Genomic DNA, 20,726 nt, shown 5'->3' on the forward strand with positions numbered 1-20,726 from the left:
AGTGATCTTTTGCAACTACAACCACAGTGAACTGGGTTGCTTGAAAAAGAAGAGAGGGTGGGCGGGCAGGCAGTAACACATTCACAACAGATACTCTTGGATGTATGAGGATGTTTTCAATTGTCTGGTGTGCTTGAAAGTAGATTTTGTTGGAGAGAAGGGTGAGTAGAATTTCCTGTGGAAAGGGTGAGACAAAGACACGCAGTTGAATTTGTGTAGCATATTCATCCCACAGAACTTAGCTTTTCTTTAAACAGAATTTTAGTTTAGAATCTACTTGGTCCATTTTGCAGTGCTTCAGCTGGAAGTTTCTGTTCACTCTGACTTTCTGGTTTCCTGTATATGCTGTTCCAGTTTTGCTTGTTTTCGATATCTCTTTATCCTTTCAAGGATCTTCTTTGCCCACCTTGCTCTCTCATCATATGTACACATAACCAAAACTGGACCTGATTTGTGATGTCTCAATGCAGGTGCTGGTGTTCGTCCATTCCAGGAAGGAGACTGGGAAAACTGCCCGAGCCATCAGGGACATGTGTCTGGAGAAAGACACCCTGGGTCTCTTTCTGCGGGAAGGTTCCGCATCCACTGAGGTCCTCAGGACTGAAGCCGAGCAGTGCAAGGTAAGCAGCGAGAATCCCCTTGGTTTTGTTGACTGCAAGTGAGCTTGAAAGACTTCTCAGCCTCTTGACAGCAGTGTCGTTTTCTCCATTGCAGAATTTGGAGCTTAAAGACCTGTTGCCCTACGGCTTTGCCATTCACCATGCTGGGATGACCAGGGTAGACCGAACGCTGGTGGAAGATTTGTTTGCCGACAAGCACATACAGGTAGCTGCAAGGTTTTCCATCTCAGCTGTACTTTCACAGCTACTCTTCCTCCTTGCAGCAGTGGCGTAGTGGTTAAGAGAAGGTGTACTCTTATCTGGAGGAACCGGGTTTGATTCCCCGCTCTGCCACTTGAGCTGTAGAGGCTTATCTGGGGAATTCAAATTAACCTGTACACTCCAACACAAGCTAGCTGGGTGACCTTGGGCTAGTCACAGTTCTTCTGAGCTCTCTCAGCCCCACCTACCTCACAGGGTGTTTGTTGTGAGGGGGGAAGGGAAAGGAGTTTGTAAACCCCTTTGAGTCTCCTATGGGAGAGAAAGGGGGGATATAAATCCAACTCTTCTTCTTCATGCAATAGCATTCTATTTTTGCTTGTATTTTCATTCTGCAAGTATCAAACTACTGAGAGCAAGTAAATGTGAACTTCTGTTCTTCCAGGATGAGGACTGGAATAATGCTTTAAGCATTTCAACATTATTTGCTTTTAGGTTCTGGTCTCCACAGCAACCTTGGCCTGGGGTGTTAACCTCCCTGCTCATACAGTCATCATCAAAGGGACACAGGTGTACAGCCCAGAGAAGGGCCGTTGGACTGAGCTGGGTGCCCTGGACATTTTGCAGGTAATCTCTACATGGCATTTTGTGCTCCTGTCAGGTTCAAACACCCTTTCTGTCCATCCCTGCAAATCTTTCAAGAATTATCTTCATATGCCAGTAACCTGTAACAGATGTTGGTTAAATCATTATTATCCAATCTCTCTTCATAGATACTAGAGATGGTTGACAAAAGATAGCAGAACTTTAACACAGCCAGTTTCAGGGGAAAAAATTAGAATAAAGCAGCAAATCAATTAATACTATTATCTCAGTTTCCCCTTCCTTATGTCAAATGCTTTTCTGTTACAACTGTTTTTTAGGGAAACAGTGTGATTTTGCTGGGCCTACATCGGTAGCACTAGTTAATTACTGTAATAATTATTAGGACTTATGCGGAAGTGACCCTAAAGTTTTAGATAAGTAGTTATCTCAGTAAGACTCTGACCCTATGAACAGAGGCGTAGCAAGGGGGAAAAGCGCCCGGTGCACCTGTGCGTCCTCCACCCCCGCCCCAGAATGTCCCTGCCACACCCCAACAGGGGGCGTGTGCCTGGTGTGTCATGCCCACCGTCCCCTTGGAACTACGCCTCTGCCTATGAAGAAAGCCAGTATTATCCCCATAGTGCAGATGAGTGGAGGGCTGAAAAAAATAAGCTTGAGACTTCCCAACTTACATTTTTAGTCGTTTATGCCATTTTTACATTTGCTTTAGAAAGTGATGTGTACCCCACTACTTCATTAAATCTCATAAAGTATCCTGAAGATGATGCAATACAATAATGTGACTTCAACTCCAGTTAGTAAGGAGAGTTCTCCTATCTGAAACCCACGAGATGTTCTGATGAATTTGTGAATCCCTTGGCCATCAGATGCTTAGTACTGAAGACTTCCTAGTTAGGAATGCAGAAAATCCTGCTCTTGGGCCTTTTCCATCTCTGACTTGTTTTGTTTAGATGCTGGGTCGTGCTGGAAGACCTCAGTATGACACCAAGGGTGAGGGGATCCTGATCACTTCCCATGGAGAACTGCAGTACTACCTCTCGCTGCTCAACCAGCAGCTGCCCATTGAAAGCCAGATGGTGGCCAAACTCCCGGACATGTTGAATGCCGAGATTGTGCTGGGCAATGTCCAGAATGCGAAGGTGAGTTGGGAAGCCTCCTGTGTAGCAGGCAGCTAATCTCTGGAGCTGCGGGTGTCATGGGAACAAAGGAGGAATCGAAGGATGCTCTGCTAAGCATTACATTGGGAAAACATCTGGTCACAATATAGGAATGCCCTGGACTTCATCTGCTGTACCATTCAAATACCAAATTTAGTATAGGGTACAGAGATGAGTATGAAATAAAACTCAGCTTTAATTAAATTAGATGGGCTATGCCAGGTAAATTCAGAAGCCAGAAGGTGGAGTTTCATGCTTTGTATGTTGTTATATTCCGCACCTCCCCATATACAGGGTGGCTATCTGTCCATAATAAGTAGAGGCTGAATTACATTTGGTGCAGAATATTGGTGAGGGGGGGGGGGGCGTTCCTGTGAAGCACAAATCACATGTAATTCTGCTTGCAGTTCTGCATTCATGTTTTGCAGTTTAGATTCTCCACTGTGAGGAGTACTTCCCAATGTAGGAGCAAACTTGGAGTGGGGAGATCTTTCTTGAACTGTCCTGATTTAGATTTTGGGCCAGTTGTAGAGGAATTCATACCCTTTTCACTCCCAGTATGTGCTGAGAGACCTCTTTCACAACTCTGTTTTATTAGCAGCTTACTCACCCACTCCCCATATTTCAAGGGTATTTAATCCATCCTGTCCTTTTTCCCTGTCCAGAGCTTGTAGTATTAAAGGATTGAGAAGATGCTGATATTGTGTTTATTGGGGGGTTTAGGATGCTGTGAACTGGCTGGGCTACGCTTACCTTTACATCCGAATGCTACGTTCCCCAACCCTGTACGGGATATCGCATGATGACTTGAAAGGAGACCCCTTGTTGGATCAGCGACGGCTGGACTTGGTGCACACTGCAGCGCTAATGCTTGACAAGAACAACTTGGTCAAATATGACAAGAAGACAGGGAATTTCCAGGTGAGAGTATGCTGTCTGGGCAATTGGTGGGAGAAGTCCAGGCTGTGGTTTTTTGGAATTCATTCCAGCAAGTTCCTTCATGGTTTGGCCACACAGGGTGCTCATTGACAGCTGGTTTGTCATCTAAGGCTCTCATATTTCAAATGTTTGGCTTGGTGCACTGATGTCTAGCTGCCCCTGCCCCATAGTATGTCTAAATATTTATTTGCTTAACAAATAGAAATGTGGTGAAGTCTTATGCAAATGGAGTTCATCTTATCCAATATGAGCTGAGCAGCGCTTGTTCAAGTAAACTTTTCTTCCCCGCCCCCTGCCCAAGCATGCCTATTTTGGGTTGGTACAACCCTAGAAACAGAATGAGAAGTAAAATGGGGCAGTGGAAAAGAATTTGGCAAAAAAAACGCACAAACGCTTTGTGTCGATGGAAAACAAAGATTGGATCCACCCCCATGAATTGTGGGATGAGGAAATGTCTCTTGAAAGAATAGACTGAAAAGTAAGCATCTTTGGGTTCAGAAGAGAGGACAAGATGTATTCCTTGACTCAGTGTGTAATTAACTGATAGGATGCATTGCCTAGATTGTTTTGGCTTCTGCGCTTAGGAACCTAAGCTTACTCACATCCTCATTTCCACAGCAACCCACCATGCTCCCTGCAAGGCTGCTTCAGGGGTGTAACATTTGGGGTGGGCATCTGCAGTAGGTCAGGAGAACTGGTGGAAATCTCACACAAGCGGAAGCTTTGCTTGTATGAGCAGAAGATGCAAGATCCCACACTATGACTTGAAATATAAGTGGGGGGAGGATGAGTGGGTGGTTTACTGTGTTTCAAAGAGACTGGATAAGAGAACATGAGTTAAAAAAAACTTTCGCTCTCAAACATGGTCTGATCTTGGCAAGCAAACTTGCATAGTTCAGCAAAGAATTTTCAGAGTAGTCATGGAGTCAAGATACTGAGCTTGGCACCTTTGCTTGGATCTTGGCACCTTTTTTTATACCTTCTTCCTTAGTTAGCCTAACAAGGCTTCTCTTCCTCCACTGATCCCCAGGTGACTGAGCTGGGCCGCATTGCCAGCCACTATTACATCACCAACGAGACCATGCAGACCTACAACCAGCTGCTCAAACCCACCTTGAGTGAGATTGAGCTTTTCCGGGTTTTCTCATTGTCCTCCGAGTTCAAGAACATCACCGTTAGGGAGGTATGAATTCATAGATTCTGTCAAGCGTGTCATCTGTGAACTTTAATTACATCATGGCTTGTCTTCAGTGGAAGAATCACCCATCTCATGCTCATAAAGGCTCAACACTTTAAGCATGAGGATTCACATGTGATTGGCCGGGCTTCATTAGTCAGGAGACAATGTTTTGTCTTGTTAAATTTCTGTGCCTCTCAAACTAAGGAACTAAACAGCAGTTGGGGCTAACAATATTGGTCCTATAAATCATGCTTAGCTCACCTGAAGAATTTCTCTACCAAACAATTTGCTGGTCTTGCACCTTCTCTCTATTGGGTGGGACCTAGCTGTTGAATTTTTCTCCTGATTGTTCTGTGTTTTCAGGAAGAGAAGCTGGAACTGCAGAAACTTCTTGAACGAGTTCCCATCCCGGTGAAGGAGAGCATCGAGGAGCCCAGTGCAAAGGTAGTCCCTGCTTCTCCTGGGAGGAAGCTTGTCTTTAAAGTCAGGGTGGGTCTGTAGATTTATGAGTTCTTCCCTGTGTACTAAACACTCTCTGCACTTAGCATATTGGGGGGGGAAAAGTCCTAATCCTCACCTTGTATAATGGATTCAGATGTGCAGGGAATCAGTGGTGTGGTTGGAGCACAGCACTCTCCCTCAATAAAATGGTACCATTCCAACTGAGTGTGATTATTCTGGATGTGTAGCCAAAGGCAGAGGCAGTGTTAAGTAGCCAGCAAGGGGGTGTTGGCTTCAGTGCCTGTGCAACTCTTCCCGTTCTCTGTTCTTGCCATCTGATCTGCACCACGTGAGCTCAACTTAGTGTTGGGAGCAAAGTTAGATATTTGTGTGCTTCCTGCAGGGTTTTAAAAGCTGGGATGCCAGCTTGCTTGGAATAAATTTATAGTACTGTTATATCCTGCAACTCAAGAACAGATTAAGTATTGGAAGTCATTGTAATAAGCTTCAGATAATGGGCTTTAGAAAAGACAAATCCAAAATGGTACTGGGCCTCCAATTTTATGCACTTCTCTTCTTTGTTGGATATCCCTGTGTTCACTGGTCACATGCAGGTATTGTTCTGCAGTATAATTGATTTTCCTCACTTCTATGGGAGACGCTCCCTCAGCAAGTACTCCAGTCAGTGTTCTCAGCAAGTACTCCAGTCATCCTCCAGCGGTTTTTTGGAGGATGTTTATTTCTCCATCTTTTCCCTTTCTTCAGATCAATGTCCTTCTCCAGGCCTTTATCTCGCAGCTGAAGCTGGAAGGCTTTGCCCTCATGGCAGACATGGTGTATGTTACTCAAGTAAGTAACAGAGAATGTGTTTCTTGTCTTCCTACTTTTGCTGTCCTAGGGTTTCAGTATTCTCTATGCATTAAGTTTCCACGTGTCTCTGATGCCTGTGGTACTTCAGGTGCAATAAATGTGTTCCTCACTCAGGAAGAAATCTGACATCTTTCTTTTGTCCCCCTGGTAGTCTGCTGGGCGACTGATGCGGGCCATCTTTGAGATCGTTCTCAACCGTGGCTGGGCACAGCTCACTGACAAGACTTTGAACCTCTGCAAGATGATTGACAAGCGAATGTAAGTGATGGTTCCCAGGAAGGCTCTTGATTTTTATAGGACAGGCTTTGTCCTCTGTGGAGTCTAGTTGGGGAGGAATCTAGCCTGCCATGAAATCTGCTTCTGTGGAAAAATCCTTTTGAGCTCGAGGGACGTTACTGCCAAATGTTCTGAGGATTGTTGACATGAGTTGTAAAGGTGGCTTTGTTGATTGACCTGGCGGAGGTCCGGTACACGCAGTGAATAATGAACCCTGGATAAATTATGCACAAAACTCTTCTTGGGCCCTGCACATGTGAAGTGCCGGGCAGCATTTGTGGATTTTGCTTCCTGTTCCTGTTCAAAGGAGATCTTGGAACGGAAGAGAAAAACCCGTTCCCACTGGAATTCAGTACTATCTACTGGCCACGGCTGAGGTTCATTTTTGACAGTGAGTCTTTCTCTTGCAGGTGGCAGTCCATGTGCCCTCTTCGTCAGTTCAAGAAACTGCCTGAAGAGGTAGTGAAGAAAATTGAGAAGAAGAATTTTCCCTTTGAACGGCTCTATGACCTGAATCACAATGAAATCGGTTAGTGGTTGCATGGTAGGGAGAGGAAGCCTCATTTGAAGTTGGTGGATGTGACTATAAGGGTGGTGACCCCTACAGGCTGGAGGCAGTACAAAGTGTCTGAGATACTCTCCTGGCTTAGCTGATTGCTCCAGGTGGCTTGGTTGTAGCTTCACATTTGTAGTGATATAAGGATGGTAAGTTTGCACCATCCTCTCTTCCACTGATATAAACATTCAGATTGCAATAGAGTCTGGAAGCCTCAGGAGAATCCTGGCAAGGTCTCCCCCCCGCAACCCTGATAGAAACTATAATCACTGGGATTATGTGATTGCTTGTCTAATGCCCTCTCTACTTTCCTCTCACTAATATTGTCCTATTATGTAGGGGAGCTGATCCGGATGCCAAAGATGGGGAAGACCATTCACAAATACGTCCACCTGTTCCCAAAGCTGGAACTGTCTGTCCATTTACAGCCCATCACCAGGTCTACTCTGAAAGTAGAGCTGACAATTACCCCAGATTTCCAGTGGGATGAGAAGGTAAATTGCCACTTCTGCCTGTTTTAATAATCACTGATTACGTTGAGTGCATGTACAGTCCCACTCTACAGTTCCGTTTGACAGGCCTTTCAGTTCAGGTAACGGTCACCCTGTACCAAATCGTTTTACAGACTTGCTTGGATAAAGGATTAGGGATGGTGGTGTATATTGCTGTGTGTACCTTACTGTAAGTAGGATCCTATTTATGTAATTTTTGTACTGTCTTAATATGTAATATGAATAGTTATGCCATTCTTTAGTTCTTTCTGGTAGTCCCAGACTTCTAAAATCCTAATGCACTGGTCACGGACTGTAAATAACATAAAAATAAAAGTGCACGTGCCTGGCAGCTATTCTCCAGATGGCATGAATCCAGTGGCGTAGCACCCATGGGGCATGGCCGGGGTGTGGCATTCTGGGGTAGGGGTAGGTGCCGCTGCCACAGGGGCGCAGGGCTTGTGCGTGCCCCAGGCGCAGTTTTCCCTCACTCTGCCCATGCATGAATCATAAGGTAGCTGATTGAGATGCCGCAGTGCCAAATGGGAGACGCTCCCTCAGCAAGTACTCCAGTCAGTTCCTTGCTCAGACCAAAGCATTCTCTTCTCACGACTTAGGTGCACGGTTCCTCAGAGGCCTTCTGGATCCTGGTGGAGGACGTGGACAGCGAAGTGATCCTGCATCACGAATACTTCCTTCTGAAGGCCAAATATGCCCAGGACGAGCACCTCATCACCTTCTTTGTTCCGGTTTTTGAGCCTCTCCCCCCACAGTATTTCATCCGGGTTGTCTCAGATCGCTGGCTATGTAAGTGTGCCTCCCTGCTAAGTGGAGCTCTAGTTTTGCCTTCATTGTGATGTATCCACCATCAGCTTGTCCTTCTAAATGAAACCCTATGATGCAGCAGTCCCTTTTCCCAATGAACTCTACAGCTGTGTTGTGGGTCTTGTTCTTGATTAGCTTGTGCTGCACATTGTGTTGGGAATGAACAGCTGCTGTCTTAACACAAGGAGCAAACTGGATTACTGTATCCAGACTTCCTTTCCAGGCACAAAACTATTGCTCCTTTCTATCACAGGAAGATTTGCCTCACAATTTTTTGGGTATGAAGCTGAAAAAGGGATTCAAAACAAGAGGAGAGCTGTGTTGAGCTCCAGGAGCAGCTTTTTAAAACAGTTCAGTCACTTCTAAGTCTGGACAGGCAGGTTGCTGTAGTTTGCTGCTCAGGACCTGGGTATCTCCAAGGAAGAACGAAATGTCTGGTGCCCCATAACCTAAAAGATAGGCAAAGCAAAAACATGGTAAATGCTAAGAGGTACGAATGCTAGCACAAATATAGTAACGGTTGAACTTCATTTCTTGCTGGGGGCTCTTCCAGCACTGGAATATTACCTTTTTAGTTGAATGTGGAAAGCGCCACCCTGCCCTTTTAATTTATTCTGTAATCTACTTCTGGAATTTGTATGCGAGCGGTTCTCTTCAGACTGCGGGAAGCAGACTTAAATTCTCAGTGCTCACCTCACTTATTTTTGTTCTTCACTATGGGAGATAAAAAAAAATGCCAAGACCAATGGTGCAAAATGGTAAAATGTGTCTTATTAATCAGATAAAATTCCCCATTTGTTTTGCCCAAGAGGCTTTTTCAGGCAAATCTGTTAGTGGCACAATGCTTTAAAAAGCACCACAAGACTAATAGATCCCCTGAAGAAACATCGGGTGAAACACATTGGGAATTTTATCTGAATAATAAAAAATATTGTTGCCTGTTTTGCGCCATTGTCCTCGGCTTTATTTTTATCTCCTGTGACTGGGATGGTACTTTTATTGCTCCTGTGCTTTGTTATTCCAGCTTGCGAGACGCAACTGCCCGTGTCCTTCCGACACTTAATCCTTCCAGAGAAGTACCCACCACCAACTGAGCTGCTGGACCTGCAGCCACTGCCTGTGTCTGCTTTGCGAAACAGCGCCTTTGAGAGTCTCTACCAGGACAAATTTCCCTTCTTCAATCCTATTCAGACCCAAGGTAGGCAGTGAGGATGGACCAGTTGGTAGGGAGAGAGCTACAAACTGTAAGGATGCTGGAATGCCTAGAAAACAGTATTATTATTATTATTTTGTTTTGGTATATTGCTCTACCCCTGAAGGGCTCTGAGCTGTGGCTGAGTACTATCTTAAGGGGTTGTAATGGCTATTTAGCAGTTGATACGTGGAAATATATTTATTAGATGCCTGCTTCTGCAAACTGCACAGTAGATTAAACCCATGCAATCGTGCCTGCAGGTTTGCAATTGAATAAGTATCAGCTGACTTATAGTCAGAGAAGTGTGGCCAGAAGGCTTCTTTATGTCACTTGGCAGTTTGCTGTCCTCCTTAATGTGGATACCAAACCCAGCACTTGGTCTCTGTCCTCATGAACACTACAGCTTTTCTCATGGTTCTCTCCTTCCCACCCTCCCCTCCACTAGTATTCAACACAGTCTACAACAGCGATGAAAATGTCTTCGTGGGAGCTCCCACAGGCAGTGGAAAGACCATCTGTGCTGAGTTTGCCATCCTGAGGATGCTGCTGCAGAATTCTGAAGCCCGCTGTGTCTACATCACACCCATGGAGGCACTCGCTGAACAGGTTTGGAATATCTGGGTTTTTTTTAATTCTGCCTTTCTGGGGAGAGTGATCAGAACAGCCAATTGCTCCCCACCCCCAGTTTTACAGGCAGATAACTAAGGGGTGTGGGTGGGTATGAGGGGTTCACTTGCACAGCGTAAATTTATTCAGCAGGGCTCTTTCATGTCCCTTAAGAACATAGAACCTGCTGGATCAGACAAGAGTCCATCTAGTCCAGCACTCTGTAACTTGCAGTGGCCCACCAGATGCTTTTGGGAGCTCACATGCAGGATGGGAAAGCAATGGCCTTCTTCTGCTGCTGCTGCTCCCGAGCACCTGGTCTGCTAAGGCATTTGCAGTCTCAGATCAAGGAGGATCAAGATTGGTAGCCTAGCCATTGATTGACTTTTCCCTTCAGTGTCTTCCTTTTGGTTTCTGCGTTATCCTGACTTGTCCATCCCTTGTGAGAAGAATTTCATGTACAAGCTACACAGAATTATTTACACAGATAATTCCAAATGGGCATTGTTTTGGTCTGTGGGCTAGAAGACGGGAAGGAGGGAGTGCTTAGCGTGGAGGCTGCTAAGGGGCATGTGCGTGTCCTCTTCCACCCTGGCAGATCTTCATGGATTGGTATGAGAAGTTCCAAGAACGTCTGCTGAAAAAGGTGGTCCTGCTGACGGGGGAGACGAGCACCGATCTCAAGCTGCTGGGCAAGGGCAACATCATAATCAGCACCCCTGAGAAGTGGGACATCCTCTCCAGACGCTGGAAGCAGCGCAAGAACGTGCAGAACGTCAACCTCTTCATTGTGGATGAGGTGCACCTCATTGGCGGAGAGAATGGGGTGAGTCATCTGGGAGGATGTCGGGGGCTGTAAAAGGGATGGTTGAAGAAAGCTAAAGGTAGGCCCTCCCAGCCACACAACACCTGTTCCCAGAAGAGAAGTAATTGGTCACCAGAAACAGTAACTGGTGAATTCCCATATAAGGTGGGTGTTTGTGGGGGCGGGGCACAGTTTGTGTATTTGGCTAGCACGCGAATCCCTTTGATTTTGAAAACGCAAGTAATTGAGTTGAAAAGTGTTTGGCAGGGGTGGAGTTCTCACAAAGACATGTGGGGTCACATGTCCCTGGGTGCACGCCAGCTGGTCATGTGTGGGGAGGGGTGGAGATTCGCCCCCCCACACCCCTCCCTTCAGTCCCACCTCGCCAGGCTGCTCCTGAGTGGGCCGCTGCTGGGCACCCCTCGGCCCCACCCCACCAGTCCTCCTGCTGCTCCGGCTGAAGGAGCAGCCTGGCAGGGCCAGGCCAAGGGGTGACCTACGGCAGGCTCCCACAGGCTAAGGTAAGTGGGGCGTGGGCTTCCTGCTCTGTCAGGTGATATGTCCACCTGTGGAGGCACAGGATTACTAGAATCCCAGGGCCTTAACCACCCTTCTCTGGCTTTTTCCCCAGCCTGTCTTAGAAGTGATTTGCTCCCGGATGCGTTACATCTCGTCCCAGATTGAGCGGCCCATCCGCATTGTGGCCCTGAGTTCCTCACTGTCCAATGCTAAGGATGTGGCCCACTGGCTGGGTTGCAGTGCCACTGCCACCTTCAACTTCCACCCCAACGTGCGCCCCGTGCCCCTGGAATTGCACATCCAAGTAAGTTTCCACTGTGCAGCCCTTATGCTTTCAATTCACCCGCAAGTAAGTTTGGTATTATTGTGACCTGTCTGGCACACTTCCCTTTACTCAGGGCTTCAACATCAGTCACACCCAGACCCGTCTGTTGTCCATGGCAAAGCCGGTCTATCACGCCATCATGAAACATTCCCCTAAAAAGCCGGTCATCGTGTTCGTCCCATCTCGCAAGCAGACGCGCCTCACGGCCATTGACATACTTACCACTTGTGCTTCGGATGTCCAGAGGCAGAGGTATGGAAAGGCAGGCTACATTTTTTGCAACTTGTAGATAAGTTCAGCCAACTAAGTCCATTTCTGTTTTGTGGCTATTACCTTGTTCAGCCTCTTTCTCTGCGCATTCACAGAATTGAGATGCAGATGTCTATACTTACGTCTGAACTTACGCCAGTAATTGTGCAGGGACTGCTTTGAAAAAGCTGTTGAGAATGAAATGAGAAACTTGTTACGTGGCTGTTTGTGGATGGGAGGTTTGCCTCCCTTCAGTCTTGCTGAGAATGAGAGAGAGAGACTGTCTGGGCCACCGTGAGATTGTGTTGCGCCTTTTGGTTGTGCTGTTGGTCTCAGATCTAGCTTGCTTCTTGGCAGGTTCCTGCACTGCACTGAGAAAGACTTGGCTCCCTACTTGGACAAGCTGAATGACAACACCTTGAAAGAGACTCTGGTGAATGGGGTGGGCTACCTTCATGAGGGGCTTACCTTGATGGAGCGGAGAGTTGTGGAGCAACTTTTCAATTCAGGTAAAGACAAGTAGAATTGCAGGACTCTGATCTCTTTCTCCCCCCTCCCCTTTTCTGTTGCTTTTTGGGTTTTGGTGCCTTTTGTAAATTTCTGCAGTTGCACTGGTTTGCCTGGCACCTACTCACTTGAGTAAGATACCAGGACAGACTCTTCTTTTATTGTTTTCCATGGCTAGGACGCCATGGAATATAGTATCCTCTCCCTCCCCCCTCCTCTTGATTGTTTAATGCCCAGTGTTGCTGCTGTTTTAAACCTTTATATCTTGATAAGTTGATGGTTTTATTATATTCTTCAGTTGCTATTAAGCTGCCTCAAAAAGTGATGAGGTGGCATAGGATTTTTTCTGAACTGAATTAAGTTCTACGGGAGCATCAATGGCATAGTGGTTAAGAGCAGGTGTATTATCTGGAGGAACTGGGGTTGATTCCCCACTCTTCCACCTGAGCTGTGGAGGCTTATCTGGGGACTTCAGATTAGCCTGCACACTCCAGAACACACCAGCTGGGTGACCTTGGGCTAGTCACAGTTCTTCGGAGCTCTCTCAGCCCCACCTACCTCACAGGGTGTTTGTTGTGAGGGGGGAAGGGAAAGGAGTTTATAAGTTCCTTTGAGTCTCCTTACAGGAGAGAAAGGGGGATATAAATCCAACTCTTCTTCTTAGGCATCCGTGCTGCAAAGGTTAAGCATCTCCATCTTCTTCAAAGTTGTCCTGACTCGACGGGCTATAGATTCCACATTCTTGTTTTGCTCCTAGGTGCCATTCAAGTCGTGGTAGCCTCCCGGAGCCTCTGCTGGGGAATGAATGTGGCTGCTCACTTGGTGATCATCATGGACACGCAGTACTACAATGGCAAGATCCATGCGTAAGTGAAGGGCGGAAGCTGACTAGGTGTAGATTGCCAGGTTTTAAGCCATGAGTGCGGGGAGACTGGGTGGGCAACAAGGTGGACAACACAGGAAACCACAAAGCAGCAAGTGGACTCTAACCTAGGGAACCAGGTTTGATTCCCCACTCCTCCACATGCATGGCAGACTGGATTTATTTCCTTGCTCCCACACACAAAGCCTGCTGGTTGACCTTGGACTAGTCACAGTTAGTTCAGAACTCTCTCAGCCCCACCTACTTCACAGGGTGTCTGTTGTGGAGAGAGGAAGGGAAAGGAGTTTCTAAGCCACTTTGAGACTCCTTACAGAAGAGAAAGGTGGAGTATATTGTGACTCCTTCACAATATGGAGAAAGCCTTTTCCAACTCAAGGGCAGCATTGCAGCAAGAGCTGGATTTAATATTTAGTTCAACTAAACTTCTTAAGACTTGCTGCTGGGATGCTGGTCTAGAGAACTTGGAAGCTTCTTAGCCAGAGGCACATCTCTCTCTTCCCAATTGAAAGAGAGATGCACTTTCAGGTATGGGTCTTCAAACAGTGCAAGAGGGTCATACTAATTTTAAAAAATTACTTGGAGCAATTGGCAGGGTATCCAGAAGTCATTCTCTCTGAAGAGCTCAGTGTTGCAACCACAGTTATTCCCTCCCCATTTTATGGTCACAGCAGCCTTGTGAGGTAGGTTAGGCTGAGAGTGAGTGATTGGCTCAGGATTTACCCAGTGGTCTTAATTGCAGAGTAGGGAATTTGAATCTAGGTCTCTTGAGTCCTGCTGCAAATTAAACAATATCAGTTTAAATGTAAAATCAGGTTTCCACCCCATTCCTTTCCCCGTAAATTGGAATATTCCAAGTTAAAAAAAGGCACGTAACTGTTGGCTGTGGTTAGAGAAAATGTGTGGGTAGTTCTTTGTACACTTGTGGAAGTTAGAGCGTGTTTGGGAGGTGCTCCCATCAGTCATTAGTGCAGTACCGCTCAGCTTCTATTAAGGTGCCTCTGCATCCCTGTCATTTTGGAAGCCCCAACTCTGCTTTCTCCAGCCCCTAGTAAAGAAATGTGATTCACTTAATCTAGTGACACACTAACTCCTAGACTGTAAAAAGATTACTTGCATCCTCATCGCAGACACCTTTTTTCCTGACAATGTCTCAATCCCTTCATATCAGTCTTTGTTAACTAAGTGTGTTGTTCTCCCGTGTGGCAGGTATGTGGATTACCCCATTTATGATGTGCTGCAGATGGTAGGCCATGCCAATCGCCCATTGCAGGATGATGAGGGACGCTGTGTCATTATGTGCCAGGGGTCCAAGAAGGTGAGCAAGGAGAGATTGGGCTTGTTCATTGGATAGGGGAAAGGGCCTGGAAGCAATTCAGAACAGTACCTTCCTTCACATATTCTCTAGGGCTCATTCCGCACATGCAGAATAATGCACTTTCAAACTGCTTTCAATGCTCTTTGAAGCTGTGCGGAATGGCAAAATCCACTTGCAAACAGTTGTGAAAGTGGTTTGAAAATGCATTATTTTGCGTGTGCGGAAGGGGTCTAGGAGTTATTTGATTTGAATTTGAACAGTCATTTGGACATATAGCTTATTGCTTTGAAGGTGAAAGGTATTCAGTGATACAGCACGCACAAAACAACATTCTGTTCTGGTTTGTTGATCACAGAGAAGCTTGAAATTGTTCAGTAGCCTGAAGATTCTTCAATGGTCTCTGGACAACAGCTCGCTACAGCATCTAGCCACGGAAGCCACAGCTCTCAGTCTGCAAGACCGGCACAAGGCTGTTAAGGATGTTTTTGAGGACGTTTATCTGTAGGGTTGCCATGAGTTGGAAGCAACTTGATGGCACTTAACACACACTTGGCGTCTAACATTGTCACGGTCTAACTTTGGGACAGGGGATGTTGCTCGGAAGACAAAAAGAGTAGCCGCCTACTCTGAGAGGAATGTTACCAGCAAGCAGAGAGTGCTTGTGCAGAGTGCTTGTGCAGAGAGTTACCAGCAAGCAGAGAGGACTGTGGTTGTGTGGTAAAAAATCTGCTTGACATACAGAAGGTCCCAGGTTCAATTCCAAGGATCTCCAGTTAAAAGGATCAGGTAGTAAGCGATATGACCTTCACTGGAGGTCCTCAGCCCGTCAGAGTGGACAGTGCAGACCTTGACAGATGTAAGGATCTGATTCAGTATGAGAAAGTTTCATGTGGTCATGTGAACATTTCTCCAATTGATGACATTGTGGAACAGAGGTGGAAGATAGGTGTATTTCTGAGTTTGAAACTCTCTTAAGTAATTTTTGGGGCTCTCCTTCTTTTTCAATTTCAGGATTTCTTCAAGAAGTTCCTTTATGAACCTCTCCCAGTTGAATCTCATCTGGACCACTGCATGCACGATCACTTCAATGCTGAGATTGTCACCAAGACCATTGAGAACAAGCAGGATGCTGTGGACTACCTTACCTGGACCTTCCTGTACCGCAGGATGACTCAGAACCCCAACTATTACAATCTGCAAGGTGGGAGAGCAAGACCGCCCCTCTTTCCCAAGACCAGTGCTTGATTTAACCTCTCCCCTGCCTTCATAGCTAAGGGAAAGAAGGAAGCAGTTAGGAGTAAGACTAGAGGGAAGCTGGGTTGAATCCTGTAGGGCGGCTTGGAAAATCTTCTCTCTGTTAGCTGCAACCTGCTTAGTCAACTGAGAGCAGAGCTGTCTTGTGCTTAGAGGGCACTTTAAAATAGATTAGCATATTCCCATTAGAGTAGCTGCAACAAATCAAGAAGATGGCCTAGACTATTGAAAGAGAGCTAGTTTGGCCTAACAAAACAGAGAACTGGGAAACCTGGCCTCAGCAACTTTTACACTATCAGCAGCAGTTCACTGCATGGAAGTCAGAATAACATGCTACACTACTGTTGTTATTTGGTTGGAGAGGTGTGGGTGGACGATTCCCCCACGCCCACCCAACTCGGACAAGCCGAGTTGGTGTGGGGGAGGCAAAATCTACTAATCAGACCTAGGTCTAAAAAAAAAAATTCAGCACAGACTACATATTTATCTTGCTTGCTTTATTTCTAGCCTGCCTTTCAGTGATCTGAGGAATATACAGCAGGTTTGCCTGGTGACAAGTTTCAGAATGAAAGATCCCAAAAGTCATTGTAAAGCTGTGCTGTTTCCAAACCTTTTCAGTGTACTGGTATCTGATTCCCATCTCTTGCTTCAGGGGTTTCCCACAGACATCTTTCTGACCACCTGTCCGAACTGGTGGAGCAGACTCTTAGTGACCTGGAGCAGTCCAAGTGCATCAGCATCGAGGATGAAATGGACGTTGCGCCTCTGAACTTGGGCATGATTGCGGCTTATTACTACATCAACTACACCACCATTGGTAAGGAGGGGCAGATGCCGTGGCATCTGGCCACAATGTGATGCATATTACACATTGTTTAGTCTGCAACCATGTGCCTGATGTCCCTCTTTCCCACTTTCCCCCACTAGAACTCTTCAGTATGTCCCTGAATGCCAAGACAAAAGTACGAGGCCTTATTGAAATAATTTCCAATGCTGCTGAGTATGAGAACATTCCCATCAGACACCATGAGGACAACCTTCTTCGGCAGGTAAGGAAAGACAATCTGTCCTGGATTTCAAGAAGCACATGGAGGAGGCAATACCTCAGCCTTTCTATACTGTTGTACATGAATTTGAGTTAGTAGTTTGTTTGCTTTACCCCACAAGTGTTGGATTCCTCTTAGCAGAGAGGAAAAAACCTCTTTCAGGCTGTAGTGTAGCTGAAAAAAGAAGCAATATAATTCAAGTTGGCTGTTTAAGGTGTCAGTTATACCCATGGTAGTAATGAGGCTGTGTGCCAAATTCTACCTGTCTGTGAGATCCAGTGAGGAGGGTACAGAGCAGAGAACTTTGCCATGGTGGTACCACACATCTGGAGCTCCTTCCCAAGAGGAGTGTGCTTGAGCTTATGCCTTCCTGCATTTAGAAAGAAGGTGAAAACTAAGAGGGTTTTATTTTAAGAAAACTGATTTAAAGAACCAGACCTGACCTGTGATTGACTGGTGAGAGAAGGTGGGGCTCATTTAATGGTATCTGGTAATTGCTGTATGTGTGCAGGTGCATATTGTGGCTTTGTAACTAGTCCTCTCCTTCCTGTCTGGGTAGAAAAGCAGGACAGAAGTGCAGGATAATAAAATGTTGATGACCTTGAGAGGTGACAAAAATTTGAAAAAGGTTGTTCAGATACTAAGAGCTGGTTTTATGAAGCAAATAAAAGTTATAATAATGCATGTTTTGTGTTCTATTCTCTTTAAGTGTTGCCCCTCCCTTTAAATCATAGAAGTCTTTATTTGTATCTTAAATTCTATGATTTATTATGGACCTTGTGGCCAAAACCATGAGTAACTGGTAGTTCTCTGGGTCAATGGGACCCCTTCCGCACATGCAGAATAATGCACTTTCAATTCACTTTGAAGCTGGATTTTATTGTGCGGAATAGCAAAATCCACTTGCAAACAATTGCAGTTGTGAAAGTGGTTTGAAAGTTCATTATTCTGCATGTGCGGAAAGGGCCTACGAGATTTCCTGTGCATCCAGCTCACACCAGGCTGTCACATCTGCACTTGCATTAGGCTCCTTTCTCACATCTCATCTCCTCCTGATACCAGGTCCACTTTGCATCTGTCACAGGAAAAAGTGGGGTTGGATGTCTTGAGCCACCCTGTCTCCTTTTTTCTTGCACACGGCTGCTGCCCAGTCCAAACTTCCTTGTCCACCACCAGTTGTTGCTTATGCCAAGGAGGGCACATTAGCAGGTGTGAGATGAAAGTCCCATATGCTGATTTTTGCTTCTCACCCCCTGCAGCTTGCCCAGAAAGTGCCCCACAAGCTGAATAACCCCAAATTCAACGATCCCCACGTCAAGACCAACCTCCTGCTCCAGGCCCACTTGTCTCGGATGCAGCTGAGTGCGGAACTACAGTCCGACACAGAGGAGATCCTTAGCAAGGTATGGCGGGGGGGCCGGGTGGTGGGTGGGAGGGGGAGGAGGTGCCTGCTCATTAAGAGCCCATGTGGAGATGAATGTTGCCAGTCACTGACAGGTCACTTCTGATCCTGTATTTATTCATGTACCCATTTTGCATACCCCCTTTCGGCCCTTGCAAAAGAACTGACATTCCCCTTTTCGGCTACGACAGCAGAGACCCTAAACTCCTCTGATCCATCTCCTTTTCACAGGCAATTCGGCTGATTCAAGCCTGTGTGGATGTCCTGTCCAGCAATGGCTGGCTGAGCCCTGCTCTGGCTGCCATGGAGCTGGCGCAGATGGTCACTCAGGCCATGTGGTCAAAGGATTCCTATCTCAAGCAGCTGCCCCACTTCACTTCGGAGCACATCAAGCGCTGCACGGATAAGGTGAGTGGCAATTGCAAGGAGGTGGACACTGAAGCCTCCAAAACTGCCTAGAGACTCATCCTGTCTCCCTGTCCTTCTTTTCAGGGGGTGGAGAGTGTGTTTGACATCATGGAAATGGAGGACGAGGACCGCAGCGCTCTGCTGCAGCTCTCTGATGCACAGATCGCTGATGTGGCTCGCTTCTGCAATCGCTACCCCAACATTGAGCTTTCCTACGAGGTAGTGGAAAGGGATGGCATCCGCAGGTAAGAGGCAGAGGGAGGACTTGCTGCTTGACGGGCAAGGTAGTCACTGTCACAATCCAGCCCTGGGTCTTTGTTTTCTTACATGTGCATTTGCTTTCATGAAAAAGCGTGTTTCTTCACTGTTGCCACCACCCCAAGATATAAAACCCCAGAGGATCCACATTTTTTTTTGCTGCAACACTGTCTCCCCTCTCAGATTATGCTGCGGAGAAGCTGTGATGACTCTTCCAGTTTCTAACCAAAAAAGCTGATTTTTCTTTTTAATAAAACATTTAAGAACTTGAATGAAAGTTGACATGATCAGGAGTCAGCTCTAGAACATGCTGTGCGCATAGTGATTGCTTTCACGTTGGCTTCTGAACCACTTGCCTGGAGCGGAACAGAGAGTATGTCCAACTAATCTGTAGTGTACATAGAGGCCACAACCTGGCAAGGCATGTGATTAAAGTCTCACTTGATTTGTCTCTGCAGTGGTGGGCCAGTCGTTGTGCTTGTGCAGCTGGAACGAGAAGAGGAAGTCACGGGGCCAGTGATCGCACCCCTCTTCCCACAGGTATTTAGTGTCCCCGGGGAGGAATTTCTAGCTAGCCATTGGCTGATGCTTCCAGGTGAGCTGGAAAGATGCTGCATTTGCCTTAATTTTTCCCCCTTCCCTCTGCAGAAACGTGAGGAGGGCTGGTGGGTGGTGATCGGAGACTCCAAGTCCAACAGCCTTATCTCCATCAAGAGGCTGACTTTGCAGCAGAAAGCCAAGGTGAGCTGAAAACACTTACAAATGTTCATTTCATTGGGCAAAAAAGGTCCTTGCAGGTAGATGAGAGGGATGCATTTGCAAGGGCACCGGGCCAGGACAGGCTGAACCGTGTAGCTTCAGTATTCTCAGCCTGAGTGAAGGAAATGGCTTGGCCCACTTTCTGGCGGCGGGTGGTGGTGGTGGTGAATGAGCTGAAAGGCAATGGGTTAAATTGTCCAGTGAGAGCACCTCTTGGGATGTTTGATTTGCCTTTCCCACACTGCCCTGTGGCAATGGGGAGGGCTGCCCTTGCGAAATCTTTGCTTACTGTAAATGCAAAAGCAAATTCTATCAATTGGGTTTCTCCTCCATTATTAGGTGAAACTGGATTTTGTGGCCCCCGCCACTGGCACTCACAACTACACCCTCTACTTCATGAGTGACGCCTACATGGGTTGCGATCAGGAGTACAAGTTCAGTGTGGATGTGAAGGAGGCAGAGAGCGACAGCGATTCTGACTGAGCTGAGTGTTCAGTATGGCCAGTTGCTGGACTGTGAAGAGCAGCCTTGAAGTTCCTTGGATTGGTCCCAAAAGGCTGCCTGCTGCAGAAGGCGTGTCAGGCGGACTCTTCCTGCACTCCTTCTTTTCAAAGATGGGTTCTCAGAGTTCTCTTGTAAGCTTTCAGGCGGGGCCCTCCCATTCCTTCCTACTTTGGTGTTGTGGTCAGTACAATGTTCAAGAGACACTGGAGGTGTTACCTCCATATTCTTCTACCATCTGGAACACCTTTTAATATTGATGAACAACCCAGGCAGATGTTTAATGTAAGTGTCTTAGAAAGGGGCCCTCGTGAGACTCGTGCTGTGTTCCTATTTGTTTTCCAAAATAAAGCTCTTTAGGAACAAATTCCAGACTTTTTGGCTGAGTATGGAAAGATCAGCGGTTTTTGCTTTCAGGATAATTCTGTCACTGTTTGCTCCTCTCTCGCCACTAAACTGCAAATAGTGGCACAACCAAAGGGCTCTTTTTCCTGCAAGCTAAACTTGTGTTATTCCCATCATCACTGCATTCGGG

The 20,726-nt window shown here is 46.5% G+C and overlaps 1 protein-coding gene across 1 annotated transcript in view; it reads left to right on the plus strand.

The window, feature by feature from the left end:
* Positions 1-20,558, plus strand: part of SNRNP200 (small nuclear ribonucleoprotein U5 subunit 200) — a 33,291-nt gene extending 12,733 nt beyond the window's left edge. Inside the window, exons 17-45 of the mRNA XM_048513371.1 lie at positions 471-620; positions 715-825; positions 1,314-1,445; positions 2,375-2,563; positions 3,305-3,502; positions 4,551-4,703; positions 5,064-5,144; positions 5,907-5,990; positions 6,163-6,269; positions 6,698-6,816; positions 7,183-7,337; positions 7,952-8,141; positions 9,184-9,357; positions 9,800-9,960; positions 10,559-10,786; positions 11,397-11,588; positions 11,683-11,861; positions 12,216-12,367; positions 13,123-13,231; positions 14,455-14,563; positions 15,575-15,764; positions 16,470-16,634; positions 16,745-16,866; positions 18,123-18,266; positions 18,497-18,673; positions 18,758-18,918; positions 19,390-19,471; positions 19,580-19,672; positions 20,030-20,558. Coding sequence (XP_048369328.1) covers positions 471-620; positions 715-825; positions 1,314-1,445; positions 2,375-2,563; positions 3,305-3,502; positions 4,551-4,703; positions 5,064-5,144; positions 5,907-5,990; positions 6,163-6,269; positions 6,698-6,816; positions 7,183-7,337; positions 7,952-8,141; positions 9,184-9,357; positions 9,800-9,960; positions 10,559-10,786; positions 11,397-11,588; positions 11,683-11,861; positions 12,216-12,367; positions 13,123-13,231; positions 14,455-14,563; positions 15,575-15,764; positions 16,470-16,634; positions 16,745-16,866; positions 18,123-18,266; positions 18,497-18,673; positions 18,758-18,918; positions 19,390-19,471; positions 19,580-19,672; positions 20,030-20,173 — 4,251 coding nt within the window. The 3' untranslated portion in view covers positions 20,174-20,558. The remainder of the gene's footprint in view (positions 1-470; positions 621-714; positions 826-1,313; positions 1,446-2,374; positions 2,564-3,304; positions 3,503-4,550; positions 4,704-5,063; positions 5,145-5,906; positions 5,991-6,162; positions 6,270-6,697; positions 6,817-7,182; positions 7,338-7,951; positions 8,142-9,183; positions 9,358-9,799; positions 9,961-10,558; positions 10,787-11,396; positions 11,589-11,682; positions 11,862-12,215; positions 12,368-13,122; positions 13,232-14,454; positions 14,564-15,574; positions 15,765-16,469; positions 16,635-16,744; positions 16,867-18,122; positions 18,267-18,496; positions 18,674-18,757; positions 18,919-19,389; positions 19,472-19,579; positions 19,673-20,029) is intronic.
* Positions 20,559-20,726: the final 168 nt, after the last annotated feature.

This window comes from Sphaerodactylus townsendi, linkage group LG12 (assembly GCF_021028975.2).
Source record: "Sphaerodactylus townsendi isolate TG3544 linkage group LG12, MPM_Stown_v2.3, whole genome shotgun sequence".
NCBI lineage: Eukaryota > Metazoa > Chordata > Lepidosauria > Squamata > Sphaerodactylidae > Sphaerodactylus > Sphaerodactylus townsendi.